At 37.8% G+C, this 23,307-nt stretch overlaps 1 protein-coding gene across 1 annotated transcript; it reads right to left on the reverse strand.

Moving 5' to 3' along the window:
- Window positions 1-535: 535 nt before the first annotated feature.
- LDLRAP1 (low density lipoprotein receptor adaptor protein 1) lies at window positions 536-18,590 on the reverse strand. The gene is made up of 9 exons (XM_072419081.1): window positions 18,404-18,590; window positions 11,341-11,483; window positions 10,043-10,155; window positions 5,970-6,084; window positions 5,591-5,663; window positions 4,881-4,973; window positions 4,076-4,200; window positions 3,728-3,762; window positions 536-2,970 (listed from the first exon to the last, which is right to left on the reverse strand). Exons 1-9 carry the CDS (start codon window positions 18,486-18,488, stop codon window positions 2,826-2,828), a joined length of 927 nt encoding a protein of 308 aa, XP_072275182.1. The 5' UTR covers window positions 18,489-18,590; the 3' UTR covers window positions 536-2,825.
- Window positions 18,591-23,307: the final 4,717 nt, after the last annotated feature.

The following is a 23,307-nucleotide window of genomic DNA, read 5'->3' on the forward strand; positions in this document are numbered from 1 at the left end:
TGACCTGGGATGGATTTTACCTGCAAAAGCAGCAATCCCGAGTTGTTAAAAAAAAAAAAAAAACCCCACACACTTACCCTTGTTCCTTTGGCTTCCCCTGGCACACTGCTCGTCCATCCAGGTCCTCGGGCGGTGGCCTCCTTCCATCTTTCTCCTGTGTTTCCCGGTGACGTCTGTGCATGCATCGGTTCGTGCAGGAGACTCAATGGGAAATTCAAATAGTTTTGTATTGGATTCAAATACAAAATAACTGTATTGACTCCAATACAAAGAAATATATATATATGCGCTACTTTACAGTTATATTACAGGTTTCACTATTTTTAACAGACTTGTGTTTTTTTAAAGTTTATTAATAAATATTGGACATATTTCAGTGAGTTATGCCTAAAAATTAAAACCCTACAACGCAAAATAAATTTCCAAGCAAAAAAAAAAATGGAGGGGGATAAAGAAAATTCACATGTGAGAATCAGGCCTCCCAAAAAAAAAAAAAAAAAAAAATGTTTATAAACATAAAATGCAACACACACAATTCGTGCTTTAAACCAAAGTTTTAATTTTGGCTTTGAAAGTATTTACAGTACATTTGGAGATGGAAATATAAGATATTGCTAATAAAATATTTATTCAGGTACACTGCATTAACCAGTAAAGCTTTATGTATCTAAACCCACAATAGCAAAACCATTCTAAAAAAAAGTTGGCTGGCAGAAGAATACAAAATATTTCACTTAGAAAAGTAATTGCAATATTAATAAATCACTGCAATTTTTATAGCTAATACAATTTGGGACACACTTTTTACATTATTTAATTATGAACAGGTCTGCACAAGACTGACTGCAGCTTCTATTCATCTCAATATTGATGAATCTGGATGCAAATATTGCAATAGTGAAATGCAGACAGACCAATGACCTCATGTAACAAAGGGTGCAAGGCTGAGATGCTCCAATTAGGCCTTGTGTGTTCCTACCAATATGTTTTGGGTGAATTACATTATATGAAGGAATTGAATAATTAAAGTCATAATTGCACATTGCCACAGGTCCTTTAGGCTATACATAAAAATGGTTGTCACTGCCTTTAAAACGTTATTATGATACTTCCAGTAACACTTTGTCTCTTCATAAACACTGCAAACTAATGTCTTGTCTTTATATATGGCATACTTTAAACAATGACAACCTTTGAACCCATGAAGCTCTACAGGATCAGCCTCAATGAATTCATTTACAAATGGAGGCCCAATTTAAAATTTTGCAGACACCGGATCATTAATAGCTTATCTGCTTTATGAAAATAAGAATACAATAACCTTTGATCTGTTTTTCAGATTTTTCCCCCAGAGCATAATTCAAACATGATTGTCTTATAGTATAGATATTAATAAAATATTACATATAATAATGCATACAAAAAAGCATTTTCAAAATACTGCATATATTTTTCATTACCATAAATTGCTCAGTTTAACAAATAAAAAGACAAAAACGCAACACTCAAACATCAGCTGTCATCTGCATTAAAGGATTTGTATTATGTTTAAAGCATAACAAAAAGTGATTAACTTGTAAACTTGAACATATTGCATACTAATCATTTACCATGCTGAAAACCACCAAGGGTACCCGACATACAGTTAAAATAATAAAAGTGTAAAATGTTTGAGCCTTTGTAGAACAGTGTAGTGTTATATGATTAAACCCCTCCACCAAATTAGGAAATATCCCAAGTGTTTTGCAGGTACTTCCAGGTATGTAAACAGAAGTTGAAATCTTGGGCCAGGCATTACAGCCATGTAAGGTAGGAATTTTAGTCCAGATCTGTACAGTGACCAATTTAGAAACTAGCTCCCCCTCCCCATTTCATGTACACACAGGCAAACAGATTTCTGATTAGGTGTTGTGAGTTACTGAATAAACCTATTCTTTGTATGAGTATTTTATAAACAAAATTGTAGCATTTACTTTTATAAATGGTAAGACATAGTAATCCCCTTTCACAGACTAAACATCACATTCACAGCCTCTCCATTCCTTCCATGCAATTGTGCCTATTTTGCACTTCCAGAAAAAGCACACAGCTATTCAATTTTATGCTGCAATAACCCAGGACAATAAGGCAGCAGAACACTTCAAATCAGGACCCACAACAGGTATTTAACTGCAGAATCCAGTTAAGTGTGATAATGCAAGTAACTAATCACATGAAATGTGTATATCAGAAATAAAGTGAGCTATCTCAAAGAATAAAGTTTAGTTGAATATTGGAGACTTTAGGCCACTACATGCAACCATTCAATGTTTTGGATTTGGATGTCAAATATCCAGGACAGGCAGCCATGGATTAGTGTCTCAACAGATGTCAAGGAAATTTGGGAGGCAGCTTTATACTACCTGCTGAAATTCTGTCACTTCTTCAGTAAATGTATTAAGTTTAGAATGAATACAATAACATGCTGTGAATAAATGACTATAGAAAGCCTTATCAGACTTATTGCTTCCACACAGGACCGAATGCAATATAAACCAAGAGTTGTGTATTTTCCAGTACAAAAAGGCATGGTATGACACAAGTTAGAAAAATACTGGTAACATGGTGTAACAAACTGAAAGGAACATTCCTAAACAGAAAAGGATTGAGCTTTTTTGTGTATATGAAATGTTCTGAAGTTGCTTCAATGAGCAAGCTGTGGCACGTTGGTAATATAAAAGGATTTGTTGTTTTTTTTTGTTAAAGCTTTGGTTTTATTTACTTCAGTGAAGTGTGCCAATCTTTTTGGACTATTGCACTGAAAATGGTCAGAACCCTTACAAATGTCAGAACATAAACAGTTCTTCTCCATCTGTTTGATTCAGCTCCATTCGGTCCCAGTTGCAAGGAGACAAGCAGTCTTCACTCTGAATATCATTTGCAGTCAGCCCAATGTCAAGGACATGAGGATTAGTCCTAGACTCCGCAAGCCTGGGTAAACAAGGAATAGAACAAGGTAAATATTACATAACTTCAGTCCGGACAAAGTCTTTACTAACTTTATCACAGAGGAAAATATTTTTGGTCTCAGGGAACCCCGAGGGTTGATGAGAACAAAGCCTCTATTATAGTTTAAAATCAGAAACGTCTCATTACAATATTAGTCAAAAAGCCCCCTTCTAGACCGCTAAAAGAACACTGGTGTCATCCTACCAGGAACTATGCAGGCACCATAATCAGATGGGTGGTCAGTTACTTAAGCTCAAAGAACCTCTAGCAACCACTGGTGGAACCCTAGATGAGACTATGAACTTCCAAAGTATAACAGCAATGAAAGACAATATAGATGCAGTTACTGCTGGCCTCCTGGCTTGCAATCTGGCTTCTGAGTGACACTTGCAGAACAAGTATCCATCAAGAATTTAGAGAAATACAAGTTACTCATATCTACTTGTTTGAAGTTAAAGACAGGAAACCATTTAGTTAAACTTGATATAAGCATGATTAGAAAGTCAGTGATCTGGAACAAGAACTGAAGGAAGGATAACGATGACCATCTAAGAGCTTGTACTATTAGAAATATGACAGCTGGCATTTGAGTTTTTTCCCTGAAGGGCCTAATTATTACCAACTTTAAGGTCCAGCCATAATTTATTGCCATGGGTCTGTTTTGCTCCCACCCTCCGAGAACCCCATTATAAGATACTTTTTGAAAGATCAAAGCTAAGAAATGTACTGCTAGATTTACCTTGAGAAAGCCTCATCAAGCCCATCATCTAGTTCCTGTATAAAGAAAACATACAAGATAAACACTTCAAAAACTGTTGTAGGAGTAAAAGGAAATATTACAAAGATGCCACTTTCAATAAAAGCCAATACAGCTTGCCAGCGCTGGCAAGAAAAATTGATTGTCTCCCTTCCATACTGTGAAATGAAACAAGTTATAAAGGACTGCCAGTGATGTGTGGCACAAATGGCTCTGAGGTCTACTGTATTATTTAGAAGCATTATTAGTATGCACTGGATCTAAAGGATGGTTACCAGCCAAACCTGGGACTGAAACTGTTGGGGAAACATACAAAAGTTTTTAACTTACCCACACTATGTTGTTGTTTTCATTGGCAGCATTTTGTTGAAACAGACCTTCAAAGTGGTTGTCTCCTGCATTTAATATTTCCAAAGCTTTGGTAGCTTCATCTAGCTCTAATAGATTACCTGTAGCTATAAATATCACAGAAAAACCCAGGTTAAAAAAAAAAAAAAAAACACACACACACGTATTCTAAGTGTTTATATTTCAGGTTTTAGAGATACCATGCTGCATAACTGTATTTCTTGACTGATCCTGGCTGGAGTTGGACCAATAAAAGTATACTACTGAACACCACCCATGCAGAATTTTGAGAAAAGCCACAGAACACAGCAATAGGTGTTAAATAAATGTAGTATTATCATGGGAAAATACACATCTAGAAAGAGGTCTTGTCACATTTGTACCTGGGCAATCCTTGCATCATGCATGAGGTGCAATAAAGGTCAAGTACACCAAGAAGAGGGACAAATATGTCAAAACCTATAATTCTATTTCAGCATTAGAGATGTTCAGTAATAAAAATAAATGGATAAACAAAAGTTCAGGCTGGCATGTTTGCATTTTGACTGGTAGCAACTTCATCTATTAGCTGAACGCATCAGGTATAATATTAGGTACCACCCCTGCATGGAGAGAAAATAAAAGCCAAAAAATGCCCAAAAGGCCCTATCCAGTGAAATGAATGCATCTAGCCAGCAAGTTTTTGACATAGCAAGACACATTGATCCATTTCTGCCTAAAGATTTATGCCTCGGTTTAGCTTTTTTTTTTTTTTTAACCCATCACAATGATTACTTTCTGCACTCACCTCCTTTAACACTGGTAAGGCTGGACGAACTTTCTGACTGAGAACTGCTTGCCACTTCACCATCGGAGCCAGACTTTTCTCTCTTCTCTTTATCTAAAACAGTAATAAAGCTTGGTAGTAACTATATCCTCAAAGCCCTAACCCAATGTACTCATCACCCATAGCCAACTGAAATGTTAGACTTGTTGTTAATACAAAGTGCTCCCAATACACAAATTGTTAGGACAATAGGCTAAAATTCACACACCAGGAAGAGTATTCCTATTTAGTTAAGAGTAATTTTCAGTAGCCTTGTAAATGGATCCTATTAGATCCAATGTGTTTTTTTTTTTTTCATTTTCCACAGTACAACCAACACAGTAAAAGAATTTACACAGTAGTGAAACCCAAACAAATGTACATTATAAATAACAAGACAACACAATTAGCTTTATGCAATCGGGGGATGTAGAAACTTGATTTTAGGTCACCACTTTTTTGTACTAAAAATAAAAAAAAATGTAGCTGGCATGCAGGGGAGGACTGAAAGTGTTTATTAAAGAAATTAAGAATATAAGTAACAGTAAAAATAAAGTTTAGCATTTTCACAGTCAAGAGATATTGACTAAATTAAGGATTTTCTCATTTGGTTGCATTATTAAAACACTGACCTAAGGAAACAACTCAACAGCTAGTCAATATATGAATTACAATAAACATGCAATACTTACTATCCCGGGATACTTGCCAAAATTCAAATGCCACCTTAAAAGCTTGAGCTACTGTTAATGTAACAGCTTGGGCCTAAATTGAGGAAAGAACATTGCTAGGATAAAATATACAGGCAACTTGAATATTAAGTTAAACATTAAATATAAAAAAAAAATAAAATAAAAATAAAACATGCAAGTCTAATACACACAAAGCAATTACACAAGATAGCAACCAACTCCTTCTCACTGATGAGGGAAAAAAAAACAAAAACAAAAAAAAAAACAGTTAATAAAATAAACTTAACAAAAATAAACAGCATTAGGGAAGGTGAATTTAGGCTCTATAAGTAATGATATTTTATGGTCCAATAACTCATGTAAAATAAATCAAGGTTACCATTTTCCGTTTTGTGCAGAGAAATGCATGGCATTCCAAGGTTTCATTCTGCTGGCTCTGAGCAATGTAGGCAAAAACTTTATCATGTAGCTTATCAGCTGTGCAATATGATATCCTGAAGAAGAAAAGTAACATTTTCAGCAAGGATCCCAGTTAGTAACTAAAAGCAATGAAATTGTGGGACATAAAAGATAAACAACCGACCCTACAACGGGAGTTCTCCTCTTCACTTGATGCATGTGTTAATGTCACTAGAAAAGGAATTTAATTTAATCTGGATGGAGGGGGGGGGGTTAGTCAAACTGGCAGGGCCTGCAAAAGGATCATCTCCCCCCCTCCCCTAAAACAAAACTGGAGAGGAGATTGTGAAGTACTATCAGAACTGTAAAAGGATTACAACAGATAATGCTTCTATTAAAACCTACCCATAAAAAAAAATATATATATATATATATATATATATATATATATGCTCCGCCCGGCTGATTTGAATACCCCGCCCAGCTCTCGGCAGCTCTCATCCTCGGATCTCAGTGAAGCTGCTCTGTGTCCTCCTGTGCAGCCTTCATGTGAAGGAGACATAGGCAGCCCCGCCCCCATCTCATAGCACGAGCTCAGATTTCTGCCTTTGAAATGTATCCACTGCTAGCTGCGTGTGAATTCTGCATCCTCACAGCTTTGTGTACAAACCTCCATATCTCCTAATATGTATGTCACAATGACCTGTAATTTTCAGAGTGTACAGGGGACCCTCATAGATACTAGTTACTACAATTTCAGCCCCCCAGCTTTAAAAAATTTCAAGATATGGGGGTCACAAATATAAAAAGTTATGAAAATTAAACTTTGGGGTTGCTGTTTCTGAGGAAAGTGCAACTAGGAGTCCTAAATTGAAAGTGCAAATTGGGGACCCCGGAGCCACTAACATAGCAAGGAGCATTGGGATGGGGCCCCTAAATATATACCAACCTGTCACAAATCTATACCTATGAAACTATCGTCTGCTTCTCTTCTTTGTACACCAATTTCTCTGAGGGTGGGGGTACAAAACTGAAAATATAGGTGCAAGTGGCGGGCACATTCCCCTCCTACAATCTCATTACTACAGCATCATTACAACATAAAACACTCTGCCCATTAAAATGGGCTTCCCTGCCCTGTTACACATTCCTGTCCACTTATCTAACATTCTGAACTTCAGTTGGGGAATGGGGAGGTGTAAGAAATCAAAAACTTAGGTACAAGTGGGGAACATCTGTGACTAACATCCCCTAAAACTTCATCACTGTGGCATCATTAGAAAATGAATTCTGCCCACTAAATGTTATTGAGGTTGAGGTACAGGAAGGTTACAGTCGTGTAACAAGCAAGTGCATTGTGATGGACAGTTTTTATTTTTTAATGTTGTAATGATGCCATGGTGATGAAAGGTGATCGCCACACGTGTCTCCCACTTCCACCTATATTTTTGTTTCCCTGCACCTCTTAATTCTGGAGAAATTGGGGTTTGAGGTAAGATGCAGACAGATACGTGTAACAGAGCAGGCAGCACATTTTGCTAGGTAGAGATTTATGTTCTCATAATGCCATACTAATTACATTTTACAAAGGTTTAGCCACAAGTGTCCCCCACTTGAACCTACAGTTTCAGTTTCCTATGCCTCCATGTGTACCCTAAAAATTTCAAGTTAATACAACCAACGGTTTAGGAGATCTGAAGGTTTGAACACAGCGAGTTGTTGGCCTGCAGAATATGACAAGCAGCTTTTACACTCACATAGCCATCACACTGCGCTGCCGATGACATTACACACTGCGGATAAACTTCACAAACTGTTTTTATATAGAATATGGGCAGTGATGAGAGGGGGTCACTGTCTGTCTTGTCCCCATCTGATATCACATGCATGATGCTATTAAAACATCTCCACATTTTTAACATTATATTAAAGATTGGCTTTCTGTTATATAATGGGAAAACGTGCGTTTTATGTTTTTTTTTTTGTTTTTACATTTTTGTGGAGAGGACCTCTCCCCTTCAGTCTTCACTTCCATTTCGGTAAAGACCAAAGGGGAAATCCGCAGCCTCCTGGGATATTTGTGTCGCATATCCCAAAAGGCTCTGCACTGCTCCTTGTGTGCATGCACCTTCAGAGGATTTCCTATAATGTAAAAAGTGTTCAATCTCATGCATGTGCAGTGCAAGGCAGCATTGGACGTACAAGTGAGCATCAGAGAGAAGGTGGAAGCTGAGCCAGCATGGGCCTGCTGGGCTAATTTTGTAAAAGAATCAAGTAAAAAAAAAAATGTTTTCACAAAAGTTCACTTTAACTAAATATAGACAAAGGAGCACATCTGAAGTTAGGCTGAATTCACACCGGCAGTAAGGTTACATTTGTCCATTCCTCATGCCAGGAACCACTGCTGCTTAAAAAACTTCTAGCTCTGAAAAAGCCCAGCACTTACCGCCTGTTAACAATCCTAGATGCCCAGTACTTACCGCCTGTTAACAATCCTAGATCTCCAGCACTTACCGCCTGTTACCAATCCTAGATCTCCAGCACTTACCGCCTGTTACCAATCCTAGGTGCCTAGCAGTTGCCAGAAGTCACTCAGAAGGGGTAAATGTTTTTTGCTGCTAATATGAACTAAGCCTAACTTGTTACACCACATTCATTATACTATTACACTACTACAAAGGAATAAACTCTTAAAACTTAGAACACTAGGAAGTTGGGTCACAATACACGGCATAGGACACTTGTGGCAAAATACATAGAATAGAAAAATTGGATATACTAACGGGGCAGGCATTACAAAGTTGTAACAAATAATTGGGAGAAGGTAGAACAATGAAAAAATAAGAGGTTACTGATTACCCATGGCATAAACAACTGGAAGCACTAAATTTGCCGTGTTTTGCCACACCCCCTTTTTTTACCACCCGGCTACAGCTTCCTACCACCCGGCTGAAAAATTTCTGGGGAGAACATTGTATATATAATATATATCCCTAGAACTACTCCTCTCATTTCAGCATGTGCAATGGCACCAAGTATAATTTGTGCAACTGTCAAGTCAGCATGGTTTCTTTAGAAGACTGTATCTTATAATGTAGTTTTCTGCTGGCCTGTCACTATAAAACGTAATATTTGTTTTCCTGCTACTAATTCACTACAGCACAGTATGCAAGCTGCTATTGCTACAACATTCATGCCATTAGCTCCCCATCTCTGCAACTTCAGGCTTTTAGGTATCTAATGGTTTCCAGGAAAGGTTATTGTGGATCCCCTCCCCCCTCCAATTGAGATATGTCCTACTGGCCTAAAAGACATTGACAAAGTTTTTTTTTTTTTTATTATTATTTTAAATAAAGTAACCTATTTGGTCAAAAAAAAAAAAAAAAAAATCTTTGCCCAGCCTTTTTTTTTTTTTTTACTCCCGTGTGCAAGGGAGTCATTTCATGCCCGACAGCCACCTTTGCCAGGATTGTACACTGAGCTGTGCAGCTCAGTGTACTTACATAAAAAGGTTAAAGTCAGGCAAGTTTGATTGTGTAAGAGACCCAACCTATCCCTTATATACACATATACACACACAGGTTCTGTATTTGAAGGGACAAGTTTGTTATACGTATCTTCTCACACTACCTTCCAAACAATGGGCCCGTTTACATTTTGTCATCAACATAAGTGTCACTAATGCACAGCACCATACTATGCATGGTCTGTATAAAAACTGCATGCTTGTCTTTGTCCATTCTACTGTACTGCCAACCCATTCATTTTAATGGGAGGAGGAGAAGGGGGTACAGAAGAAACACTACATTGTGTTAGACTACATGTTGACGGAATTTTGATGTAGGAGAAATAATTTCAGTAATATACACAGCTGCAAAAGGGAAAGTCTAAATCCTCTAAAAGGGAAAGTCAGTAAAATAGCTGGCAACACAATAGGAAAATACACACATAAGGGGGCTTACAATTGATCAACAAACATTTGCATTATAAATAAAAAAAAAAAAAAAAAAGCGAGGATGTGCAACACATGAAGGGGGAATTTTACATTCTCACCTGTAAATAGAAACGTTTTCAATTAGTTGGTTTGTGATACTATCATAAAGGATTATTCCTCTCGGAGTAACTTTTAGAAGGACCTTCTGTAGTTTCTTGCTGCTTGCTTTGGCCTAAATCAAGTAGAAAGTGTTGTTTAGAAGAACTGACAAGGTGAGAACATCAGCCTGCTATGGCTGACACATAAGAAAATATTTCTCTTTATAGTTTGCATGTACAGCTGCAGTTTAGTAACACAAGTATTCAGGTATCCTAATATTAAAAAGAGTGCAGAAGACTTGGAATCCCTAAATATATATTATTGTAATGGTTATCCCTGGAGATTATTCCCTCCACTACAATTTTGTCCTATTGACGTTTTCCCAGACACCAGTCAGCAATTTGTCTGTTTCTACTGCAGATTTTTTTTTCCCTTCATTTTCTATATACGAGTGAATTAGAACTCATATTTACATGTACTTATTAACAATGAAGTCCTGTTGACTAGACTTTACCACTTAAATTATAACCAAATACTTGTAACCCTCCAAATGCCTTAAATTACAGTAAATATTCACAACTGTTACTCCCTTCGAATAAAGTTAATAAAAGGATCAACTAAGACAGTTTGTTCGCCTTTCTTTGCTTTATGAGAAAAAATATATATATAATAATTATTTATTTTTTTTTTTTTTAAACTTATTCACTTCCACATTCTATATCTAGGAAAGAATTTTCCACACTTCCTATTCATTTGATAGCTCTGTTAAGTTATTGTCTTTTCAATTTCCCCATCATACTAATTTTTTACTAAAACTTTGCAAGAATGTCGTTTGCACTTTGAGTACGGCCATCTTGCACGGCAAGATGTTTGTATAAGTTCCTTATCTGTTTTTATGAAAGCTTTTACAAACAATTACAAAAAAATAAGGCCAGTTTAATTCTAAATATTGGGAAGTTTAATAAGACTCAAAAAACGTTTGCAAAAGCACTTGGGACAACTCCCATCACAATGCAATAAAACTACAAAACTGTAACATGAATAGTTCATAGTTACCAGGTATTAACTCAAATAATCTGACACCTTGGAAAAATATTCTCTATACTGCACAAAGACTGCAGATACATTACGTGCACGTACACCAAGTTTGTTTCATTTGTGACATGCAAAACAGGGGATCTCCCTGCAAACCTTTCAACGTTGGTTTACAAAACTTCTGTGGCTGGAATAATCTCATGCAATGCCTGCTGAAAAAAAGGGCAAAGGAAGCTTTGGGTTAAAAAAAAAAAATTTTGATATTTGGAAATACTACACATACTGTTGCTACAATCCTCTTCACTGCAGCTGCAGATAGTTCTTCCCCTTTCGGTTGTTCTACCAAGGTCATGCCCAAATACTTGAGATGAAATAACATTCCTTCCAACAATGTTTCTCTGGTATCGGTCCAGTTTTCTGGAAGCTCTACAAAAAAAAAAAAAAAAAAATATATATATATATATATATATATAAAAAACTAATGAATGGTTTATATCACTTACACAAGCAAAAAAAAAAAAAAAAAAAAAAAAAAAACACATTCTTCAAGCTATATACAATAAAGTAGTTGTACGGGATTTTTATTAAGAGATGAACTGCAAAAACAACCTGCCCTCCAAGATATTAGCCTTACTAGCACATTTGAGTGCTTCTACACAATTTCATTAAGAGCCCCCCCAACATTTGCAAGCATACATACTAGAGATCTTTCAGCTTCCCAATTCCACTTCTTTTTAGACTTCCCAATCAACATGTGAAACTTTTACAACTTAGGCAGTCACTACTTTAGTGTGAAGTCCAAAAAAAAAAATCTCCAATTAGACAAGAAGAATTTAACACCAACTGTTTAAATGACTGCAATCAGAGGACCAACATTTTCAAGTAAGGACAGGACACCGTCCTGTGATTATGTGATACCCATGGCAGGAAGTTATGGTGATCACATGCAGGTTGCAGTAGTTGAACAGCTCGACAACCAACAAAAAAAAAGACATTTAGGAAACCAAAGTGAATCTGGAATTTCCCCTCACTTTAGGGAATATTGCTTCTCCTTTATACACTGTAATTGAAGCCAAATGTGCCCCACAGAGACACCAAGCAGTAATCTGCCAAGTGCTTTAAAAATGGAGGAGATTTGTCCCTTAACATTTGTGGCTTATGAAGACCACTCCTTTGATGGTTACATCAGACAAAGAATTTGCAGCTTCTATGTCTTATCAATATCACTGTCTGTTCTTCCATAAGCAGATTTTCGTTAAGACATACCCTTTCTGAATTGTGGAAGGTCAAGGATATTGGACAATTTTCAGAATTGCTTTTGGAACTTCAGTTTACTTGCCTGATCTGCTTTATGTGTGTAGATAAATACATTATCAATAGGACAATATATCCACTATTGGATGAATTAGTGTGAAGTGAAAAATACTGATCAATTCATTGCAATGGCACATGTCAGGGTGTGCAATACAGTTGGCATTAGTCCACACAGGTGATGTGTTGAAAGCAGAAAAATTAACAGGCATAAAGATTCAACTAATGAGGTGTATCCACCATGTTCCACAAGTGCCTAATGCTTAAAGTATTTACTATAACTTATTTTACCACTCAAATGTATTCTCATACAGGCAACTTTGTTCTTCAGCAGTTAAGGGGTTAAGCAATCAGGCACTGCTGACCTTATTGATCAATAAATGTGCTAAAACATCTCACATACAAAATTCTGCCCTTCTGATAGTTTCACCTAGAGAGAAAGTGATAAGTGATTTCAATTTGATTTTCTTGAATCAATCATTTATCTGCTGTGTTGTGCCCTTGGAACAGAACTTTAAAAAATGAAAAAGCCTATTGGAAGTTATAGTATCCCCTTTTGCTCACACCTAATTGTCTTTAGCTGGGTAACATAAGTTGTGTTAATGCGGCTGATTCATTAAACACTGTAGTACATTTAGGTTGTTGGGGTAACATTAACTGTGATGCTACAGTAATTTTATTTCCAATTTAACCCTTATGAACATAAACCTTGCACAACTATATTTGTAAGTCAAAATGGGAACTATAGCATTTGAGTTTTTATAAACATTAACCATAAAATGGCCTGAGCTAGTGCTTAGTATATTTTGTTAAAGGAGGAACAACCAACACACATCTCCCACGAAAACTACTGCAACATCTGATGTAGAAACTAATGAAAAACATTTTCTGTAATGCTAGATGCTGTTTGTGATGGAGACGGGGGACAATTATTAAACTGTACGGGTTTTAATTGGCAGAACCCCATTGAACTTAATCTGTACTGAACTACAACCAAACTAATCCAGAAACTACAAGATCCGGCTAAAGCCTTCACCACCTTTCCATACGTGTTCTGCCTGTAAGAATTAGTGAATGCATAAATTAGTTTTTATTAAGTCTAGGTTTAAACATTACCATACTTTTTAATGAGACCAAATTCTTAATCCACCTTCTCTGCAGTCAGTAACATACAAATGCGGAGGATGTTTTGTACTGAAGATTAAAAACACTATAATGGGCATACTTGGAATTCCTAGCTTCAGAATGTATCAAAATGAACCATTGAGTTGAAAATCTGTAATTTAGTAGCAGATCCAAACACTTAAATAATACAGAAGCAGCAACATTGCCCTTAACTATGGCACCTATGTGCAACTTTAAGGCTAATTTTAACTTCAGCAAAACACAATTATCTGAGCACAGTCTAAGGGAAGCACAAAACAAAAAACTGCCGTCTTTCATTATGAATGTGTCATGGTTCTGAGGTTACCGAAGGTCTATTTTACCTAAATCTCCTTTTTCTTTCTGAACAGTCACCGACAAGCTTGAATTACATGCCGGTTTATCTTTCCAATTGTATGGTTAGTACCAAAAGTAGAGTTCTGCCTGGCTGTGTTGTCATGACAAAGCTAAATTAGTACTAAGCTACCCTGACATAGGTCATAATGAAAAACAAGCAAATAACAGAGGAACACTGCTATAAAAAAAAAATGGCATAATTTTCCACAATTTTGCATGGCAAAGAAACTGCAGTACATATTACCAGGGGACCAAGAGCAAGACAAAAACATATGGGACTTCTTAAAACCCTAGAAGAGGACTGGATTTATGAAACACTTCCCAGGAGAAATATATATATATATATATATATATATATATATAATGGTCAGACAACAGTTAAATGGTTGCAGAAACCTTCATATCAGACCATGACCTTTGCCTGGGTACAGAGGGAGGAAGACAACATGCAGGTACTAATCCAGGCTAGATTTACCTTATTCTTATACATCTACAAAGACAAATATGACATGTCAAATTATCCTTATCTTAATTAAACACACACAAAAAAAAAAAAAAAAAAAAAAAAAAAAAAACCACATGCAATAGAATTCTGCTCTCATCTGTACTATACCATCCTACCTCCCAGCTGTTCACTTTGTTTCTCACAACTGTATAGATTTAGGAGTCAACCCATTAATCGGTTTCAATTTGTTCATTTCACAACTCTCAGTATGAGGTCAGCAGGCAAGGGATTATATTAACATCCTGCACCCGCATACCTATTATAGAGTGGACCATTCTTTCATTGCAATTATGTTTATTTGGCACTAACTCTCCATTATCTATGTGGTGTCATATGCAAGAATCATAGCTTGCATCTTTATTTAAAACAAGCTAAGTACAGGTAAACAGTGCATTAAATCATTGTATTTTCCAGTTTTTACTCGACTCATTTTGACACTGCCAATAAGAGGAGCTCTATGCAAGGAGTGTGCCCCAGAATTTTTTGGGAAAAACTAAAAATCTCCTAATGGTTAAACTTTCACTGATGTGTGTATATAGGAGGCATTTTTTGGCTTTGTTACCCTGTCATTTTGATCATGATAAATCACAAACTATATCTAAAACCTCGAGATTGGCATGGCCCCTTCCTACAGAGTAGCTGTCAGCCCAATTCATTTTTCAGGGTCACCTCCCAGGAGTGTATTTGCAGTACAACAGCTCCCAGTTTCTTAAAATATGTTCGTGTCATGGCATAAACTGTAATTGAGCCATACAAAGGATCTAGGTCTATTTTGCTATAGTCAGCAGTTATACAATACTGTATGTAGGTCACACATTTAAAAACAGACATCAGGTTCATTTCGCCAAACTGCTAGGTACAGTAAAAAGAATGTAAGGTGAAAACATTCATAACATGACCTCAAGCTATCCAAATTCCATTATACAGGGCCATGTAAAATCTAAAGGTTTTTAAATATCAATAAATAGGTGGTCATAATTACTGGCAAAGATGGACATAGGGATGTGAGCTATACCATATACAACTAATTACAGGAAAACACATTTTAAGAGTAGATGCACAAAAAAAAAAAATTAAACAAACAAGACTGCAGTATTATACACAGATGCCATTGTTCCCCTATCCTGTTATGCAAGTTTTTTTGTAAAGCAATTAATGGCAATTCATGCATATTTTAAAACACTAGTGCCAAATTCAATTGGCAAGACTAAAAGATGTTTATTGTGCAAAAGCTCTCATACTTGGTTTAATAAAAAACCCACACCTTTTTATAATCTCACCATCAGGTGCAAGTAGTGGCGGAGTATTCAGGAAAGACCATGTGACTTTCACCCAATGAAATTTGTTGTCAGGTTCTCTGCAGAGTCAGCGTGATGACAGTAGCAGAACACTCCCTTTTTGTTTCTGGGCTATCCCCACATGTACTGTCCTGAAAATGTTTTGATCCAACACAAAGAGGATAAGCGAGGGCCTTGCCAAAACAGGGATGGACAAAGGCCTGCAGAACTCTCCTCCCAAAGGGGCCAACTAAGAATATTTAACCATCTCTAGATATAACAAACATCTTAAAAAGCAATGCAAACCCAAAGACAAGAGCTGCAATTAGAAAGGTCTTATTAGAAACCAATTACATACATCCAATGACCACTAAACTCATAAGGCTTGGTTTAATAAGGGCATACACAATCCCTCATGGCTTCTGTGGCCCTGGGATTACCTACAACCATTGAGCACATTGCATACATGAGGATATATGTACATAGAGTTCCTGCACAAGTATTGGGGAAAAAACCTTTATTAGGTATGAGTGCAAGCTGAAACAGTACAACTCATCAGAACATGAATGAACAGAACAACCACATATCATACACAAAAGAGGTTTCCTGATGGTGCACACTCACAAAACACTAAATGAATATCACATTAGCAACAGCCTAAATATGTATAGATTTGTATACTACTAGATTAGAAAGGTCTAGTAAATGACAGCTCTTTAAAAGAGGTGTGAAAGAGGTTCATGCAGGTTTCTCCTATGTGCCATTTATGGATTTTTTTTAAATGTAATTTTTTTTAATACATTCCCTGTACTTGACTGGGCATCTGGGTTTCAGTTGATAATTGACTCCTCCTCCACTTAACAACCCCCCCCCCCCTCCAAATAAGAAATAAAATTTACCATTCACCAAATAAATTGAATGTTGGATTAAACATTTTATATATATATAAAAAAAAAAAAAAAAAAAAAAAAAAAAAAAAAAAAAAAAAAAAAAAAAAAAAAAAAAAAAATATAATAATAATAATAATAATAATAAAAAAAAACACATTAGGTTATTGTAATAAATTCAATAGTAACTGTTTCTACTGAACATGGTAACTTTGATGCCTTAAAGGGCCGGTTTACATCATTGTATTGAACATGTTGTGACTAGAGTGAACTGAGCAAGCGCTAAAGAATGCAATGTTATCTATCAATTACATGTATTATCCAATGTCCTCTCACACCTCCTGTCTGTATGTGTGTACATCAGGGAGACAGACATACTTACAGTACTCCATTTACTGAAGCAGTTTTAAAATACAGACCCTGTACAGAAACTTCCCTTGCTTTAATAGTTTGTAGCTTTCATACAATGCAGTTTTACAGGAAGCTTTCCTTCAGCTAGTTTTCAAAGTAAATCTGGGATCAGCAGGTAAGTGAACATACAATTACATATCTAGCAAGCCCAGGGTAACAGGAAATTTAGGCAAAACCCTGACAAGAGTCCCTGAACACATCCCACATAGCAATCAGAGTAACTGACCTACACCTGAGTACCGGGCTGATGAATGTCACATTTCTATACCACATTCCTTTTCTTGCCTCTGCCCTACAGGTAAATCTAAAGCTGATGTAGCTGCTCCAGGTGAAGCACAGTACCTGGAGAATAGATCTTTAAACATTAGGGCTGTATTTTTAATAGAACTCCTGCCGACAACCATTTAAATGTCTCCAAAATATTACATTGAAACACAAATGGGATCCTTTCCGTCCAATCTTTGAGGAGGAGATAGTCCCAAGGAGTGGAGAGGGAAGAGAGCAGCGATAGTACCATGCAAACATGAATGCTTTGCTTCCATAGCCAGCATGTGCTGCTTCCCACAGTTTTTGGGAGAAAGGTTTTACTTTAGTCTAGACATATTGTGTACCAGTTATGTGCTGTATAAAACTTATAGAGCAACAGTAGACTGAGTGCCCCATGCACAGCCCAAACAACTGATTGTTAGCTGCCACCAAAACCTCCAAAAATGTCCATCACTCTCCAGTGTATTGACCCAGCTTGGTACAAGAGATGTCTATGAATTGTGATGATCGGTCATTGTGCTCTGTGCAGGGTATGATAGCACATTGTGTACAATCACACACACACACATATGTAGAATGTGAAGCGATCCCTCACTGTATAAGAACAAGTGTAATGGTTATATATACTCAGAGGCAGAAGGCAATCAGTACAGAAATAGTTTAGGTATACATCTAGTTACAGCCCGGAGCATATAAATCCATCAATATTCCCTGCCCTTAAAAGCAGCTCCTAGGCAGTGAATGTTTGTGGATTGTGTGACAAGGGAAAACAAACTTAATGCAAACAGTATGTGTGTTCAAGCCATCATGCCTTCCATAGATGGATACACAGGCTCAGCCACAAGTTCTAGATTTGTAGAGCTTTATACACAGGAATCCCAGGCTGCTATTAGTGGGATTCTCAGATCAGTCTGCTTATGTGATGGGAGGAGGAATGAAGGGGCAGGATGTGCCCTGCTATGGTCACCACTTTTATAGACTATAAATTAAATAAACTTTCCCGACATGAGATCAGCCTACAAAGTGACTACAGCAACCCCCCCAGGACTACAGCACACCTCCCCTATCAGGACACTGGGAAATCTCCGCACTGTCCGGGCTCCATTAGCAGAATAATGCTGAGCTCGGCCATCTCCGATCAGCTGGGAGAGCTCAGCTCGTCCTGAAACCCCCCTCCCCTCCACTTACTTTTGTGCTTGCTGCCCCCCCACGACTGTTTGGCCAGACTGGGGCTCCTGATGATCGCCCGTCCAGCAGACTTGAGTGCATCCATCGTCCCCCGACCAACAACCACACACCCCAAACAACAACTTTCCAAGTTCACAAACTTTTCTCTTCTTTTCCCCTCCCACCCGCTTTGGTTGAAGAGTCGATGAATGATCACGTCTGTACGGGGCGGGGATATTTAATGTAAATGAGGTCAGCTGACTCGCCCTGACACGCCCCTTCATAACTCTCTTTAACTTTTCTATGGCCGAAGTGAAGTGATGAGGCCGCGCAGGTCACGTGTCACATATCCTCTGTGAGGTCACAGGTGTCCCAGCTGGGGTGGCTTCTCCATAGGATCCAGTACTGGTCACTGCTATAGGGAATTGGCGAACATACATTTGGCACGGCCATGGGGTTTAGGCTGTGTGTCTGTATATTACATAATAATAATAATCCACATTGTACCAGAAATCACTAAAGGTTCATTATAATAGTAGAGGCAGGATGCTGGACTTCCATCACACAGGTGTGTCACCATGTCATTTACATTGTGACAGACTGCTACTGGGAGTCTAATAGTCCCCACAACAGGCACCCTTGGCCACCAGAAAAACTTCCCGCGTCCCCAACTTCATGTCTACACGTTCCAACATGGCAATAGTCAACTGGAATATACCAGCAAGGTGCCGGGGGCAAATGGAGACTGTGCCCTTGTACCAAGCACCCTTCTTGGTTAGCTTCGCCCCCTTGCACTTGGCTCCTGTCATGGCTAACTCCGCCCCTTTAAATTGGCTACCTTTATGACTAGCCCCGCCCCTTGTCTGCTTTCTGTGTTTAGCTCTGCCCCTTACAAGCTTCATTGATAGCCCCGCCCCCTTATACTTGGCTCCTGTCGTGGGTAACTCCGCCCCTTTGAATTGGCTACTTTTATGACTAGCCCCGCCCTCGCAGTAGGCTTTCTGTGTATAGCTCTGCCCCTTACAAGCTTCATGGATAGCCCCGCCCCCTTTCATTTGGCTCGCGTCATGGCTAGCCCTGCCGCTTGCATTGGGCTATCTTCATGCCTAGCCCCGACCCCTGTACTTGACTCTCTTCATAGCCAGCTCCGCCCCTTTGCACTTGGCCCCACCCCATAACAATGGACCACAACACCCACATGTGAACTTTTTTTGAAGCCATCCCCTCCATGTATTTTATTCACCAGTCCACACCCCAGGCAGATCCACAAACTCCAAATTTCCTTCATTTCAATCCAAAAGAATGAACAGAAGAAATGAGTGACCGGCCGGAGCATTTCCTCTGTGCTGGGGGGTCTTGCTGCGTGTGGACACATATAAGGGCCACACACGTGTTGTGGTAACATTGCTGCACCATTCTATGAGCTGTGCAGTATGTAACATACATCTCTGTATCCAGACATCCCAGGAAGGGGCAGCCATGTTAGTTTATCAATGGAGGCAAACAGATAATTGTACTTTTGTGCATAAGTTCCTTTTTATTTTATATTAAACTGTTTATTGTGATCCTAGCAGCAAAGTGTACCCACAGGCACTTCCTCTCATAGGGTAGCAGCATTGCCATACCTCAGATTTGTTGAAGGCTGCAATTACTGCAGTATATTTGTGACATTGCTTTAACTTTCATCCACAGTTTAAAGGCTGGGAGAAAATCATGAAAAAATAATGGGGGAAACTTTACTTTTTTAAGAACAATATAATCGTGTTTTATAGAGTTCTACCAAACTTTTTTCATGTGAGCAAATTGAAAACAGATGCTGCCTAACCCTCCTAAGATTGCACAGCATGAACCAGCCCTAGGTGTAGGCTTGTTCTGGGTTCTGTTAGTTCCTCAGCAAAAGAGGCCAAAAAACAAAACCCAACCTCACACTGTAAATTCAGCCAATATTCATATATTATTGGTGACATGATATTTCCACCTTTGTAGGGTTTAATAAAGACCAAGATTTAATTGTCAAAACACATTAAAGCCAGAGCTGTTTGTCTCTGATGACTGTGGCCAATAAAAATCAACAATAGAGCGATGGGGTGCTACTAATCCAAAACAAACACCCGTCCCCCCAAAATATATTTGCATTTTCAGCACAAAAATTGCTACCAAATTAAAGCTCTTTCTGAACATATATTATGTTGGGATAGACTACAAATGCTATAAGGTAAAACATGCAGAGCCAAGACATCAGCAATATGTAAAAAAAAATGCACTCAGACTCAGAGGGCCCAAAAGTTCCGCTAGGCCTGTTTTTAGGTATTTTGTGTTCTGTATTTTACATGATGGAAAAAAAATGAATAAAGTTGCTATTAATAATGCAGTAAAAGATTTCCCATTCTGTTAAATGTGTGACCACAGGGGCACTTCAAACCGTGTATTTAACTTATTATAGAGCTCACTAATCATACTGTATATTAGCACAGGGAATATTTAGAACCACTTACACAAATTAAACCCTACTTAATAAACATTTACAGATATTGATTTCTACTGCACTTGTAGAATTTGAAAAGTTATTTTTATAGCTAGCCTGTATTATCTGTGAGATACAGTCATGAGCAAAAGAAAGTACGCCCTCATTTAATTCTAAGGTTTTACATATTAGAACTTTAAAAATTGTCTGGTTCTTAGCAGATTCTAAAATTAGCTAAAACTAATCTTCAGGTATAAAACAACACACACCAGATTGAACTATGTCATTATTTTATTATTTAATAAAAATGAAGCCAAAATTGAGAAGCCATGTTCGAAAAACTAAGTGCAACTCAGTCTCTGACTTTGATGTGGAGGAATTATGTCCCAGTGCTTCGGTTCACTGAGCTCTCTTATGGTCCAGAAACAGCATTTCATTTGGGTTGTGGTTTTGACTTTGTCTGGGCCATTTCAAAACACTTTCTTTTCTTTTCAGCCATTTTGTTGTAGATTTGCTGATGTGCTTGGGATCATTGTGCTGATGCAGGACCCAATAATGGCCAAGATTTAGCTGCCACACAGATGGCCTCACATTTGACTCTAGAATATGTTTTTTTTTTTTTACAAGTTCATGGTCAACTCAGTGACTGCAAGGTGCTCAGGTCCATCGGCTGCAAAACAACCCCAAACCATCACCCCTCCACTACCATGCTTCACAGTTAGTATGGGGTGTTTGCTTCAATAATATGTGTTTGTTTTTCGCCAAATGTGTTGCTGGGATTTATGACAAAACATTTAAATCTTGGTCTCATCTGTCCAAAGAACACTGTTTAAATGCGGCTTTGCAAACCTAAGCCGTTTCCATCTTATTTTTAAAGAGAAGGGGCTTTACCCTGACAACCCTTCCAAACCAGGAATTTCTCTAAACATTGCATATTATCAACCTTACAGTGAATTTTCTTGAATGTCTATCCCTGGAAACGTTGGCAGCTGTCCTGAATGTTTCCACTTCTAGATAATCTTTCTCACCAAAGAAAAAAGCCTCAGCTACCTCAGCTGTATGTACTGTTTATTTACTTCAACCTCACTTGCAAATTGGCCATTATGAAGCAAACAGCTTCATCAGTAAATAATAGTTTTTAATAGTCTGTATATTATGTTAGGTTTTCATAATGCAATTATCAAGCACTTTACACAAATATCTTAAATGTTATTAGCTTAATTATATAATATAATCTCTGTTGTAGGTTTATTAGCCTTTAACTGTTGTGCTAAACGTTTAAATACAAAAGGGTTCTTAACTGGCCCGGGCAGGGTTATATAAAATCCTCATAAAGACAAAAGCTGACTAATTTAGATCTATAAATAGTAATCTGTGCAGAGCTTTTAATCCACTGGGTTTTGTACAACACACAATATGATTCATTTAAAATTTCAATAAAAGAAAATGTTTCTGGAATGCCTCGTGACCAATGAATTTCCTAAAGTAATTTTCATACCTTTGAACTTTTATGGAAAGTTGAGCCTGAGGTTTTTCTTTAGAGAGCGGGGAAAGAGGGGGGCAGTGGTGTTGTGCTTAGTGCATCAGGGTACATATTTTGGCTGTACCCAAGGAATAGGGTATGATTGGGTTGTGTCCAATATTATGTAATCAGTGACATGATATGCAGATATCATGAATGACATGTAGGTATCAATGGAGGATATCAACTGAAACAGATTCCAGTGATAGGCAGACTCACTAGTAACAGATACCCCAGAGAAAGTGACAGGCAGGATATAGTGGCAGCCAGTTCATGCCAGGCAGATTTTAGACGGGGGCAGATAAATGGTAGGCAGTCATTTTTTGTAGTCAATGTCCAGGTGACATAACATGCTGGTAATGCTCGTTTCTTTTCTCTGCTCTTGATTACCCGTTGGTCTCCCTGGTGGACATTTTTGGGGTTCAGGGCCCAGAAGCATCTCCCTGCTAAAAAAAACTTTCCCCAAATGGGACATTCCCACAGATCTCACAGACAAAACTAGCAATTTTGACTATTGTTATTACTAGCTATGGACATTTTTTTTAAATTACTGTAAAGTAAAATACATTTTCTAATAGGCTAATCTAACTAATATCTAGTCGAAAATTCCAATGCACACTTTGTGTTTGTATGAGGAGTGGTTCTGTTCAGAATATCCTCCCTTTCCTCATCAACCACCTCTAGTATTTATTCCCTGCTACTGCCACTTAGCCCTGGTCACTTAAAAAGACTCTTCAGAAGGGGTATGAGGTGTAGGCACATATCCACTCCTGCAAATAGCTTCAGCAACCTTTCATTGTTGTATAAGGCGTTTCCTATTATTTATTTGTAACCTCTTGTTTTCAGAGAGGCACGTAGCCGTAAGAATTAGGCGCAGTGACTACATGACCGGGGGCTGGGCCTAGCCCAGAGCTTTTAAGGGGTTAAGAAAAAGGGTAG

Source organism: Pyxicephalus adspersus, chromosome 1 (assembly GCF_032062135.1).
Source record: "Pyxicephalus adspersus chromosome 1, UCB_Pads_2.0, whole genome shotgun sequence".
NCBI lineage: Eukaryota > Metazoa > Chordata > Amphibia > Anura > Pyxicephalidae > Pyxicephalus > Pyxicephalus adspersus.

Excerpts from the sequence above, each read along its gene's own strand:
- LDLRAP1 (XM_072419081.1), bottom strand. The coding sequence starts at position 18,488 with ATGGATGCACTCAAGTCTGCTGGACGGGCGATCATCAGGAGCCCCAGT. Across the intron at positions 10,156-11,340 it reads TGAAGAGGATTGTAGCAACA|GCCAAAGCAAGCAGCAAGAA; the intron begins GTATGTGTAGTA and ends TACTTGATTTAG. Across the intron at positions 3,763-4,075 it reads AAAACAACAACATAGTGTGG|GAACTAGATGATGGGCTTGA; the intron begins GTAAGTTAAAAA and ends TTCTTTATACAG.